General features: G+C 33.8%; 2 protein-coding genes across 5 annotated transcripts; both read right to left on the bottom strand.

Moving 5' to 3' along the window:
* Positions 1-104: 104 nt before the first annotated feature.
* On the bottom strand, positions 105-3,639 carry LOC102665928 (uncharacterized). 3 transcript variants are annotated; one of them, XM_006584928.4, is made up of 4 exons: positions 3,502-3,639; positions 2,648-3,253; positions 1,396-1,455; positions 105-1,317 (listed from the first exon to the last, which is right to left on the bottom strand). In XM_006584928.4, exons 2-4 carry the CDS (start codon positions 3,248-3,250, stop codon positions 994-996), a joined length of 987 nt encoding a protein of 328 aa, XP_006584991.1. In that variant the 5' UTR covers positions 3,251-3,253; positions 3,502-3,639; the 3' UTR covers positions 105-993. The 3 variants fall into 3 exon arrangements, with proteins under 3 accessions (XP_006584991.1, XP_025985327.1, XP_025985328.1); XM_026129542.2 differs by having other exon boundaries at positions 3,493-3,629; XM_026129543.2 differs by having other exon boundaries at positions 2,648-3,571.
* Positions 3,640-3,717: 78 nt separating this feature from the next.
* LOC102666151 (uncharacterized) lies at positions 3,718-8,305 on the bottom strand. 2 transcript variants are annotated; one of them, XM_026129541.2, is made up of 3 exons: positions 8,152-8,305; positions 6,990-7,141; positions 3,718-6,204 (listed from the first exon to the last, which is right to left on the bottom strand). In XM_026129541.2, exon 3 carries the CDS (start codon positions 5,861-5,863, stop codon positions 3,944-3,946), a length of 1,920 nt encoding a protein of 639 aa, XP_025985326.1. In that variant the 5' UTR covers positions 5,864-6,204; positions 6,990-7,141; positions 8,152-8,305; the 3' UTR covers positions 3,718-3,943. The 2 variants fall into 2 exon arrangements, with proteins under 2 accessions (XP_025985326.1, XP_006584992.1); XM_006584929.4 differs by having other exon boundaries at positions 8,049-8,207.
* Between the last annotated feature and the right edge of the window lie 5,811 nt (positions 8,306-14,116).

Genomic DNA, 14,116 nt, shown 5'->3' with positions numbered 1-14,116 from the left:
TAAAGCAAACCAAAACAATATTCTTTTTATATATAATACAATTGGATTAATTATATTTCGAGTTAAATTCGATTATGAGTTCAAGAGATTGGATTTGATGTATGTATGTAATTGTATATATAAATCAACTTAACTCAAGTCACTTATAGTATGTTCGGTAAGCATTGGGAAACCTTCAAATTCAAATTTTTTTCACCAACCAAAAAAAAAATAGACACTTGCAAGTTACAACTCTTTAAATTCGATGAAGAAAAACAAGTGGTAGTTAAAATATTATTTGTGACATTCCCTTTTAGATTTTGCTGATGGCAATTCTCAATAAGATATGCGTGATCAACATATATTACTAGCTGCTTGGCACAGTTGGCAATGTGGTTTTTTGTTTCGTTTGTTTCTGACGCCCGTTACTGTCCCTACTTATCCTTAATGATGAGTTTCGATTGACCATGGGAATTACTATAAAGAAGAAAGATTTTCTTCATCGTATAGTCGTTATCTCAATTTTTTTTCAGTTTTAGAATTTTTATAATTACACGAACCATATATCTCAGTGATTCCCACTCATTCATATGCAAAGTCCAATAAATATATTTTCAGTTTTCTAATAAAACAATATATATTGCAACTATTATTGTTAGCAATTAGTTCGTGAAGCATTATACATGAAAACCGTAGTATATACATCACTTACTGACGACTAATTAGTTCATGAATAGGTTGAATTTCAAAAAAAAAATTGTAAAAATTAAATTTTGATTGGATTAAGTTTTAAATTTGATTAAAAAAAAAACGTTAAAGTGCACTAGAGCACGAGGCAACAGACCCAAAGGGATATGGGCTCCATTTGAAAGGTTATACTTTCCAAAACGCCCCAACCATGACTTTATTTATTTTAAAATTGGGAAAAATTATTTAAATGGCAGGAAAAAAAAAACAGGGTTTTACTTTTGAGTAACTTGGATCAGTGAAGAGGCGTATTATGAATAATGGGGATCAATCCCCCTTGCAAATTGCTTCAAACACTGGTAATCTCTTTTTACCAGTCCGGCCATGCTGAATCCCAGAAATATAAGCATCAACTTCTTCCCTTGATGGAGCTTTATCCGAAGCTGGCAGAACAACCTCAGTAATATCATCTAGGGGTGACCAGTCATTGAAAGCGTTGGAATCGGTAAGGGCATTATGAGGTTCAGCTGAAGTTGGTTGGGATGTTACGACTACGGGATCAGATTCAGCTGCTGCATAGTGCTGATGAACATGGCTGCTTGGGTCATGCATGCTTGACCCTGCTCCAACAGAAGAGCTGCTTGTCTCTTCCTACACAACTCATGAAGAAATACTCAATAGCTGATTAGGTGTTTATTATATATTGAAGGATATCTTTTGATCGCTTACCTCAGATTTTCTTTTCCTGGCCAAAATAATGCTACGATACTCTTCTGGTACGCGTCCATACTACAAGATATTGATACTGTTAAGCTATCAAAGACCACCAAAGACAAGCAATTTATTTCCTATGACTTTTAATCAGACAGGGATGCTACTTGCTTGTTTCTCAGTAATAGTCCAACTTACCAAAATAATAGAATATACTGTACACGTTTTCCATAAAATGCAATTCCTTAGTTGTACTTTGCTACCCTTTTTCTTAATTTTTTCATGCCAGACCAATATCAGAACTTAGAAGGATAGAAAGAAACAATGAAATTGACGGAGTAACGACAGAACATAACAGGAGTCAAAGATTTTAGCATAGTACATTTACAACAAAGATTTTGACATTCCTCATCCAAGAAAAGGAACCAAAACGGAAAGAAATCACACGGGTTGCAGAATTTCAAACACTCCATTGGTTATGGTAAAGAAAAGTAAGAAAAAAGGCCTACTACTTTCTTTTTTTTTCTTGAAAGAACCAAAGAAGCTATTCTATAATTTGAATATTTACAATTTCATTAAACTCAGTAACCCAACTGTGCAAGAAATTGGTTTGGAAAGTTTCTTGGATTATAAGCCAACCCAAAATCAGAAATACTCTACCAACGGGCGAAGTTTACTAATCGGACTCAATTAAAGATAAAATTAGAGATATGTACATAGCTGAAAATCTTGAGATCAATCAATAATCGTATGTACAACTTATAGCTCTAGTGGAACTTTTGCTAAAGATGCCTATAGATAAATTTTCTAGCAGAAGATAAAAACAGCAAAGAACAGCTATTAACCATGACTTACCTTGATTACATACGTAAAAAGCCAGTCTTTCGTTGTAATTCCCATCACAACCCACAAAAAATTATCTACTACGGCCAACCAGAGAATTCAATGCGGAAGCATCTTGTTCAATAATTACGACTTGACGAATGTAATAATTCTAACGTTTTCTTTACAAATCTTCTTATATATATATATATATATATCATGCGAAGCAAGTATTTCTAAAATATTAAATTTATTTACTTCTTCGTTTAATAGAATATTAGAAGCATAAAATAGAAGAAGTAATAAGTAACCTACTTAATAGATAACAAATAATAACTAACTATGCAATTTTTAATTAGCCTAACTTCAATTTTAAAAAAGTTTCATTATCATATGATGGAGAAAATATCCGATTTTAAATTCGTAATAGTGTGGTTATGGCGCGAACCTGGCTTTTGGAGTTGTAACGACTGTTACCAGATTCTTCTCGCGCTTTGCAAATCTCCGTCTTGAACACGTTCTTCCCCGTCGACGACGACGATGAGAAAGAGCCGCGGCCGGAGGAAGAGGAAGACCTTCCGCTCTTTCCGCCGGACACTGGCCTCACGAGAATAGCATCCATCACGATGACGTCATCGTCCCCCGTAGACGGCGTTCGGTACACCGGAGGCGACAGGAGCGGCGCGAACTCCATGTTTTCGAGTGACGAAAGCGGCGAAGGCGTCAACCTACCGCGAGAACCGAAGCTACTGCTTCCTCCCGAACTGGTGCCGCAGTACTGAAGCGCTTTCGCGGTCCTGGCGCCAAACTTCGGAGAAACAAAGGCCTCGCTGGCGGCGGCGAACTTGCCAGAGAGCGGAGATCCGGCGAAGAGATAGCGCGTGAGCGGCGAGCCGGCGTCGACGTTCTCGGCGAACGGTTGAAACCGTGGACTCATAGCGGTTGGTTGGAGATAGCGTCCTCTTCTTTCCTCCGAATCGATCTGCAATGGAGGAACGTTCTCGTTCAAAAGCCTCGACTTCAGAACCTTCTTGCTGTTGCTCCTCTCCATCGCCTATTAACACGAAGAACACGAAGCTGTTACGACGAAAGCTCTATCGTTCGAATCACGACGCGGAAACAACTTTCCGAACGCGATTGTGCTTTCTTTTAAACAAAATTTCGAACGCTAGTTTCGTTAATTTCTTACAAAATTACAGAATTGATTCGGGGTTAGGTAAAATGCTTGAATCAACGCACGAAATTGCAGAGAACAAAAATATGCTGAGAAAGAGAATCGGAGAGATATTACACGCAACGTACTAATGGCGATTCAGTGCGATTCCAGCGTTGCTTACGTTCCTCTGCATAGAGAAAAACGAAAAAGTGAGGGAAGAGGCGCAACTTTTTTTATCTCAGAGAAGCCTCTAATTTATAGTTTGCGAAACAAGGCCACAAAGCAGATGTGGTCTTCAGTTTTCACCGCTTTTATTTTTAAAACAATAAAAATATATGTTTAAGAATATTACAATGATTAAATTGCAGCAAGTTCACCATCTTAGAATGAATAATGAAAGCCACCTTACAGACAAAGCACTACAAACAATAGGAAGAGCCTAATGGCTAATAATAATAATAAACACCCAACTATACACAGTTATTGAACAAGCAGCAACAAAGCATTATACAGAATTCCATGATGGAAATGGTCCCTAATTCCTAAAATGAATCTACAACTTGCGCGACACCGGCTCCCTCTCCCATTTCAGATGCCGTCAAGTGCATTTTTGAGATTCCCTCCAAAATACAACATGAGGTCGCCGCCGTGGACCCTGCCCTCCGGGAGATTAAAGTCAATGCCTTTCTGAGCACCACTGCCGCCTGCGGCCAAGCTTTGGCAGTTTCTATCTTGGTCCGACTTCTTGGCAGCCAAGAAGCTTGAATAAGATGGTGATTTCATCGAGAGCGGAACTAGCACCTCCTTGGGTATCAGGTGCTGTCTTTTTGCTGGAGTTTCCATGGAATCGTAGGAGTCGGACAGAACACTGACACCTGAGGAAGAATTGTTCTCAAAACTGCTACAGGCAGTGGAAGCAGAAGGTACAAGACCACGGAAAAGTCCTGGCGCAATCAGACCGCCCTTGTTCATTTCCCGCTCCTGCACCAAGCTGCTGTGAGCAGCACAGAGTCCACTCTTTCCCCTTGCAAATTTCTCACACTTTCCATCTCCCCAACTACATCGCTTTCCTCCACCATGTGCCTTGCAGAAATCTGTGCTCCCTTGAGCACTCTTCCCACAGCCTTCATACTTGCATCGCTTCCCCCCACCATGCCTGACACAACAGTCAGTACGGCCACGTGCACTCTTGGTGCAACCTGCAACAGCACACCTCTTTCCACCACCATGAGCAACACAGAAGTTAGTGCCTCCATGCACACTTTTTGGGCAAATGCCACCTCCATTGAAAAGGCAGCGCTTCCCCCCACCATGTGCCTTACACAATGGGGTGCTTCCTTCAGCACCTTTGGTACACCCTGCAAATGAGCATCGTTTCCCACCACCATGTGCTTTGCAATACATAGTGCTCCCTTGTGCACCCTTATTACATTCTTGGTACTGACAACGGCGTCCACCTCCATGAGAGATGCACAACCCAGCCTGCCCTTCAGCACTCCGAGTGCAACCTTCTATTCTACACCTCTTACCCCCTCCATGTCTAATGCAAAGTCCTGACTTACCCCGTGCAGCTTTGTTGCACCCACCTGGATACCCACATCGCCTACCACCGCCATGAGCAATGCAATAATCCGTCTTCCCCTCAGCACTTTTAGTACATCCCAAGTGTTGGCACCTCTTCCCTCCACCATGGGCCTTGCAATAAGCAGTTCGGCTCTCAGCACCTTTGTTGCATCCAGGTTTCTGACATCTCTGTCCACCACCATGTCCAATACAAAGCCCCGAAGCACCTCGAGCTCCCTTCGTACAGCCAAAAAATCTACATCTCTTAGGGTTGCTTGTTCGGTTCTCTGGAGTTATCCCTGTATCCTGGGGCCCAGATACAGTGCCAAGTGAGTAATCTACACCATTGGATGGTTCTGGGCACGGTTGAGGTTTACTTCCAACAATAAATTCTTGTGTCTGCACTGAACTTTCAGCGCTATCCATTCTTGGAGCTAAAAGAAGTGATGGCATATAGCCACCTGATTTCTTTGCTGAGGTAGAACCCTCATCAACAACAGGAATCCTTGAATAATAATTTTCTGAAGAAGTTTGGCTTGAGAAACATGACATATTCACATCAGTCTCAGTTGAACCTGAGCAGTCAAGCACACTTGATGCCTCATTTGTTACACCCGAAAGACCAAGTTGAAGGATTGATTCACATTCAGATGGCACATGCTGAGTAAAAAGGTTGGCTGACTTTTTCTTCATATTCAACCCCAAATTGTTGTAGTCATCGCCATATGCCATAGGGGTTGGGCCCAATCCCAGAACCAATCTGCAGCCATCATCAGAAACATTGGAAAACTTCATCCCAAGATTGCTCTCAGTACATGTATAACTAGTCTTACTTGTTTCTCCAAAGCCAATGCCATTCAAGCATAATGTAGTATCACCAAAGTTGTCATCCTTCCTAAGTTCAGCATCATGAGGAGACAGTAAAGCTTTCATGTTCAAATCCATTATCCAGATGTTGTGCACAACAGCTACAGAGGGTTGAAGTAGCAGAACAGTTCACCACATGCTACTACAATACTCACATAACTACCAGAAGTTTAAGGCTAGAAAAACAAATTCCAATATACAGCTTCCACCACTTACAAAGCCTGATGTATCTGATCTGTCCATTTTCACTATATCCCAGGCAAAGTTTTGCAAAATCTTTCAATAAACTTAATTTTACCAATTATATCTTATAACATCTCTTGGAAAGAAACCTTTGATAAGACTGCTTAATACTGATGTAAAGAGTTCTCTGGAGCTTCTCGTGCTCCTAGTGAATAAACCATTAAGCTTCATTAACCCTGACAAAGAGATAAAGAAATAGGTTATTAATGAATGAATTAATACTTAAAAGAAAAACTATTTTTGAACCCACAATGCACCCATATAAAACACTTCACTGCCATGATTGAGGGTTCTCATGATTAAAAAAAAAAAAGAAATGTCAAGTTTTCATGTCTCACCCCTAACATAAGCAAAAAAAAAATCCAATTTAACGAAATAACACATCAGAAGGGAGACGGTACAATATATTAGTGAGAAAAGGCATAGAATTTCTAAACATATTGACACAGAACTACAAATGAAAAGTATCATATTCCAGCAAGAATTTCGGTCTAATTGTTCCAAGGGTTCAAACAAATTTAAACTACACCACACCTAGGTATTGCAACATGAAAAACAAGTTTCCATACTATTTTTCTGCTGTCCACAGTAATCAGTTAACTTTTCTGCAATATTTATGAAAGATGGGTCTGCAAAGATATGAAGTTGTAATAAGCATTCTCAGCCAAAAAAGATCGAAATTTTGATTATCAAGAAAAAAATGAAAACAAAAAATTGTTTTATGTTACCAGAAAAAGAAATATTAAGAGACAAAATACAAAGGGAAGGTTAGAATATGGAATACCAAATTTTCATTTCATGAAGAAAGAACCTCAAATCTATTGTTAACAAGAGAATATCAAATATAGCTTGGACTAGAAACAGAATCAAAGAGAAAAAAAATTAAAATAAAGCTTGTAAGTTGTAACAAGGAAAAATAAAGGAAACTGAAAACATCATAATTCATAAAGAGTTCTCTGACCTTGGCCAATTCAATAGGGGTCGGATCCATTCTGATTCTGGTTGTATTGAACTCCCTATTCATAAAGCCCTTTCAGTATATGAATTTATTTGCAATATTTCCAGCAGAAACCAATTTTCCAAAGAGAAGGCCAAAGATATGTAGAGTTGCTCCTGCATAAAATTAGAGCATAACAAGCAATTCAAGCCTCAAGGCTAGGAAGTAAAAGCAAAATATTAATTCTGATCTAGAGCAGAATAACCAACATAGCATACTGTGCTACATTACTTTAAAGGCTTCAATTATTCAATCAGGGTAAGTTAACAATAAGATGGATATACAACCAGTATATAAATTATTCAATCAGGGTAAGTTAACAATAAGATAGACATAGAACCAGTATATATGTTTATAATACATCACGCTCATAAAAATATTAGCATTCAATAAGAACACATGATGACTATAAGGAGTTAAGACAATCAGCAATAAGTGGATATGCAGAGCAGTAGATCCAAGTATAATTAAAAAAAAGGCACCAAATTCACACATTGTTTTGAATCTTAGTCTAAAGAAGACACTAAAAAGAAGGAATATGCAGAGAAAATCAATCAACTGGAAGAATAACCAGTTTGCCTACACCATACCCACATCAGAAAACAAGACAACAAAGCAAAATATTAACACAAATAGATCGAAAATTATCATAATTTCCCGAAATTTTACTGAATTAACCAGTAAAACACAAACAAACAGAGAGAGCAACCCCTAAAACCAAATCTGAAAAATTCCCCCCAAACCAAAAACAGAAAAGAGTATCATTTCACACACAAAGAACCCCCCCCCCCCCCATCCCACCCCCCACCCCAACTCAAAAAAAAAAAAAAAAAGAACCATTACCATACCCTGAATTCCATAAAAAATAAAAGCACAAATTAAACATAGCACCAGCAACCGACACAAACATAACAAAGAACAAGCTATAAGAACACGAAAAATCAACGGAACACGGAGCAATTGGATTACAGAAACACAATATTGAGGCAGAGAAACGAAAGCTGGATCAGATTAAAAATTTACCGATGGAAACTATAGAGACTTCCAGATCTGAAAACCACTCAAAACCCTTAGGACTTGAAAACTAACGAAGAATAAGAGGAGGAAGAAAAGACAAAGGAAATACCGAAATATTGACGAAAGAAAAAGAGGAGGAGGAACACGAGCCAGATAGAGAGAAACTCGTTACGTAATAAAGCAACGCTAATAAATAAAGTAAGGGCGGCTCTGTTTTTTCTTCTTTTTTTTTATGAAATTTTGTCTTGGCGAGTAACGAAATGAACGCCAAGCAAAAAAAAAATATCGAGGTTAAAGAGTGTCCGGGTAAGTCTCATGCCAAGGATTAGTGTTATAATTGATCCTATCCAGAATAAAATTATTGAAAAAAAATTAAAATATAATTTTCATTTTCTTATTTTTTAAATTCATAGTTTTTTTTTGTTTTTTTAATTAAGATATTTTGTCTTTTATTTTTTAAAAATTCATAATTTTAATTTTCTATTTTTTAATTAAAATATTTTTTCTCTCATTTTGTGACTTTAAATTATTTTTTTAATTTTAAATTTAATTGTGTATTTTTTTAATAAATTATATTTATTATTAATTAAATAATTTTTAAAAAATATTTACCAAGTGAAGGATAAATAATCATATCATAATCGACATTTATAAAATTCATAAATCAACATTTTAAATTGATCATAAAAATTAAAATTATAAATATTTTAAAAATGAAAAATAGAATGTTTCAGTTAAAAATTAAAAACTAGAATCATCAACTTCTTAAAAATAAAAAAACTAAAATTACATATTAAAAAATATCATGTTTGAGGATTTGACGAAATGACAAAATTGCCATTATTGGCAAGTGGCTGGAACAAGCGTCACATGCTGGCGGGACATGCATACTTTTGGTCGAAAAAGATGGCTGGGAAATTTCTATAGTGCCCCTGGGTCAGTGTTTCGTACGGTGAAAACGAAGGGTGGTTTTGAGTTTTTGCACTTTGTCCACTGTGGGGGTTGGTTGTCTGTCTTGGGTTAGTGGAAGCAGGAGCTGTCGCGGCGCGCTCGTGTCTACCAACATCGAACAAAATATATTTGGAGGTGTAATCCGCTGCGGTAACGGTGGTTTCACGACCGTTGATGTAGTTGAAGTCAACGACTTGACGAACGCAACGAATCTACGGTTTTGGTGTAACGTGAAGATCCTTGTCGCCACAACGAGGGAAAATTAGGTTTTGCATGATAACGCAAACTTCGGTTTTGGGTTAGGCAGCTTAGGTAAGCTCATTGAAGTTTCTCTTTCCTAGTACACAATATTACTACTATTTAGATTTTAGAATAAGAATAATTTTAAATTCTCTTACTTACAGGTAAATCACTTTTTATTTCCTCGAAAAGTGTTAAATATTATCACATGAGTAAACTAAACTAAGAAAATTTTAAACAATTCCTTGAAATTTCAATACTATATAGTTATCTAAATATCCAAATTTAGTTATTTATTATATTTTAGTCTTTAAATATGTGCTAATAACTGTTAAATCACAACATCACATAAAAAAACTTGGATTAATGTGATAGATGAATTGTACTCTCAAGAATTTGCTCAAATTTTCTTAATTTTTAGGAACTATAACACTATATACATTGAGAATTAGAATTGTTTTTTTTTTGCCTTATTAATTCTCTTATTTTCTTTGTATATAGTAATTAGTATTCTTAGAATCATTTTACATTCTCTTACAATATTTTTTCATTAATACTTTTCTTTTTTAAAAAATAGTACATATTAAATGTATTCTATATTTAAAGATATTAAATATTTTTACTTTTTTATTCAATACTTTTTTATAATGAAGGAGAAGAACCTATAGGAGAAAATAAGAGAAGAATATAATATTAATCTACTGTTCAATACCTGAGAAACTTTTTCCCAAAAATTTGGCTTTAATGTTTCTTGGATTTGAAAAGTTAATAGATTCATACTTAATAGTAAAAGTAAAAAGTAACTTGGTTGATTTTGACATTGAGCTTTTTTGTTGTGATGCTAACCGGTTGAGTTTCGTTTAGAGGTAGAGAACAATTGACAAGAAAGGTAGGTGGGTATTGGAGGAAGCTTAATACAAAAATTAGTTAGTCCTTAAGATGACATCATTGACAGAAATTAATCTAATTAATCAGTTTGCCACGCTATTCAAATCCAAAATAGCCAATTGGCTGGACCGTGATTCTTATCTATTCTCCAACAAAAATCCTTATCCCTGGTGAACCTTTAATAGACATATGTTATAAATTAAATTCTTTTTTTTTTGAGTTAGATATCATGAGACGTTCATTCTTTGTATGTATAAATTAAATTCATTATATATATATATATATATATATATATATTACTTATTTACTTAGTGGTAATTTTTTTTAGGTAATAATGACATCATTACTTTTCAATTTTTATGATCCAATCATTTACACCCTTGTGGCGTTAATATGTAAAAATGATTTATTTTTTTAACGACAAAACTCATTTTAGATTTCGAATTTTAAATTATTCTGGTGGGGAATACGACACTGATTCAAATAATCAAAAAGGCTCTAATATTAAATCAATATTTAGTCTTTTAAACACTTTTTTTATTAGACAAAAACTCATAATTGACTTTATATATTTGTCTCAGTAAAATTATTTTTATTTCTGGAAAACTTATTTCTATCAAAGTGAGTTATTGAAATTGTTAACATTACCCCGTGGGGTATTTGATGGAAGATTCTTTTAAGTTTCTGAGAATCTTAAGTTGAGGATGTTCTTTAAAAAAAGGTTGAGAATGTTAAATTCTTATATTGGATATAAATAATTTAAATTTTTTTTAAGAATTTAACTTTTTGAGAATTTTTACAATTTAGACCTATTTATTTTAAATTCTTACCGTCTAATGTCTTTCATTTCTCAAGTCTATAAAAACTAAAATTATTTCGTTATATTTTAAATTATTCAAATTTATTTTAAAGCGTGGTAATTAATCACTAAAACTATTACGTATAAGAAATAATCACATTATATCTGACTTCTAATTATTAAAAGATTTTACAATTTTAGTATCAACAATCTTATTAAATTATTTCTTTGTGAATAATGGTTCTTTCATGAAATTTATATTTTATATCCGTTTTGTCATTTACAAATTCTTTGCCATAGATCATAACATTTTCAAATATATTTTTCTATGTTCTTCAAAAATAATAATAAATTAAGCTCATCAACAATTAAATCATTTTTAAAAAAATATTTATCATATAGATAATAAATAGATATGTATCGTATAATATTTACAAAATGCATAAATTAACGTTTTAAATCAATTATAAGGATTAAAATTATAAATTTTTTTAAAAATGAAAAACAAAATGTATCAATTTAATATGAAGAATTAAAATCCTATAATTTTTAAAAGTGAAGAATAAAATAACTCAATTAAAAGACGAGAAGATTGTAATTTCAAATTTTTTAAAAATAGGAGAACAAAAAATACATGTTAGCCCATATATATAAGTATTAATTAGGAAATCAAGTGTTGAATTTATAACTAATTTTAGATTTTTATTATATATGTATGTATTTGATTTTATCACAAATCTCATCGTTGATTTTTTAATTAGTAGTTATTATTATACTTTATCGAGTGTATCCCTAACTTTAGTGCAGTCAAACCCTAAATAGTGTGTTCTTAATATCTGTCATAAAATAAATGTGTTTAGATTTTTTTTTTTGGCAAAAATGTGTTTAGATAAATAACTTAATCAAATACTCATTTAATAAATTATTATTACACAAAGATATATTATAAATTTGACCATACGGTTTTTTGAAATTAGCTAAAAAAATATTTTTTTAATAAATTTAAAAATTATTAATATAAGTTATAACAAATAAAATATTTTTTTTAGAAAAATCAAATAAATAAACAATAATTAATTGCTTTATTGCACCCTTCACAAATTGCACTTCAAAGCAAGTTAGTTAGTTGTCTTTGCTTTCTCTCGTCGGTCATCAGATCAAGATCGATGGCAAAAGCGGGCAAACTTTATACTTTCTAGTCCTCGAACTTGCTAATTATTAATTGGAAAATGATTGCTATAATACTTTACAGGTATACCTTAAAATAAGACTCCTACAAATACTTCTTCTATCAATCAGCAGGTTTTGTTTATTTTATAATATTCCTTTGGCCTTCCGAAAAAAATAACCTCCTACAAATACTGATGATGATATATATATATATATATATATATATATATATATATTAGAATAACCAAATTAATAACTTACTTCCACAAATTTGGAAATTTCATGTTGGGCAAAATGTTGAGAATTAATTAATAAATTTATACTAATGAAAACACAATATCAAGACAGACCTAAGGGTTACATATGTTAAAAAAATCCAACATATAACTTTTTTTTTTTCAAGTGAAATTATTTTTCTTTAAATTTGCTTTAAACATCTCTTTATTACATTGGGTCGGTCCAGCATAATATACAACAACTTAGCAAGTACTAAGAAAAGTCCAAAGGTCCCATGATGACAAATTCTCAACTCCTTGTTGAGTTACAAAACCTTTAACAAGCATTGTCACCAAGTCAAATAATTAGTTATTATTGGTACTTTAATTATGTATATATTTTAGGGTGTATATGTATATCATTTTATATGCCAGTTCATCTATGTACAGTAATAATTTAGTTTTTATTATTATTTATTAGTGTCAAATAAAAATTATAATATTATTACTATATTAATATAATGAAATATAATTTTGTATGTTAAGAATATATAAACCTTCAATTCATTAATATATATCTCAACTTGTTTAAGTCCATGCAAATATTAATAGGCAAAAAAATAGTGATTGAAATACACTGTGAATATAATTTTCTTACATTTTCTATATATGATAAGATTTTTAATTTGTATAATGATTAATTTAGCATCATATTATGAAGAGTAAATTTTAATTTGTTGACAGCACATGAGACTTAAACTTATTAACAATTTAATAAATTTAACTTATATGTAACATCAAAAGTTTTGTATAGTTATACAATGATGCGTGTTAATAAGCTTATTAAGAAAATCGTCCGATCGTTAGTTTGATTAATATTAAATTGAGATTTGATTTTCTTATATAATGTCTCGATTTAAATTTGATGGATAAAAAAAATACGATTAAAAATAAATATTTTTATATACTAACCAATATAATGATGAAAAAGAAAACTCATTAATTATTTTTATAGACGCATTATTGAATGACATCATAGATTTTTATATACTAAGCATTTTCTGATACATGTTTGTCTGTTTTTTTAACATATTTTTGGCATGAGCCGAGCCAAGCCAAAGCCAAACGAGGAGCCACGCCACTAACATCTTCCTCGCTGAAACGACGACAATTAAAATTATCTAACCTTCAACGCCAGTTCGCTGCATCCAACGAGAACAGCGCGACTACAATTAGATCCAACCAAACCAAAGTAGCCACGTGGCGCTTCAGCGTTGCCTGGGATCAGAATCAACGGCCACAACGGCCCGTAACTGAACGAAACGAACCGTGAAACATTTTTTCAACGCCACTGCGGTGCACGCTGCGTCTCGAGCGTGTGGGGCGCGCGTGTGTGCGGCCCGTAAATGCACTCTGCTATGCGACAAAGGAAGGTGGGCCCCACTCGGGTGTCGAAATCTAAGGCGCCGGACACGTGGCTTCCTAAGAGTGGTTGACGCAGGTGACAATAATTGAATGTGGGGGAAGTCTCTAAGGAGATCCGTGGACCCCACTATGCTGCAAGAATCTCCTCTATTATTTTATTTTATTTTTAGTAATAAATTATATTGTCACTTGCACGCTTCCCTATTTTTGGTTCGAAGCAAACGAGGAGCGATGATCCTGTGTGACAGCAACCACGTGAAAAATCTTATGTCATCATGATGAAATTATACTACTTTTGTGTTGTGGGCACGTCCCTTCCCATTTGTGATGCTCTGGTGCAAGAATCAATCTGGATTCCGGATCCAGGCATTTTTGTGTTATTATAA

Source organism: Glycine max, chromosome 8, assembly GCF_000004515.6.
Source record: "Glycine max cultivar Williams 82 chromosome 8, Glycine_max_v4.0, whole genome shotgun sequence".
NCBI classification, from domain to species: domain Eukaryota; kingdom Viridiplantae; phylum Streptophyta; class Magnoliopsida; order Fabales; family Fabaceae; genus Glycine; species Glycine max.
The sequence above is the reverse complement of the archived record's forward strand: the minus strand, read 5'-3'. Positions and strand labels throughout refer to the sequence as shown.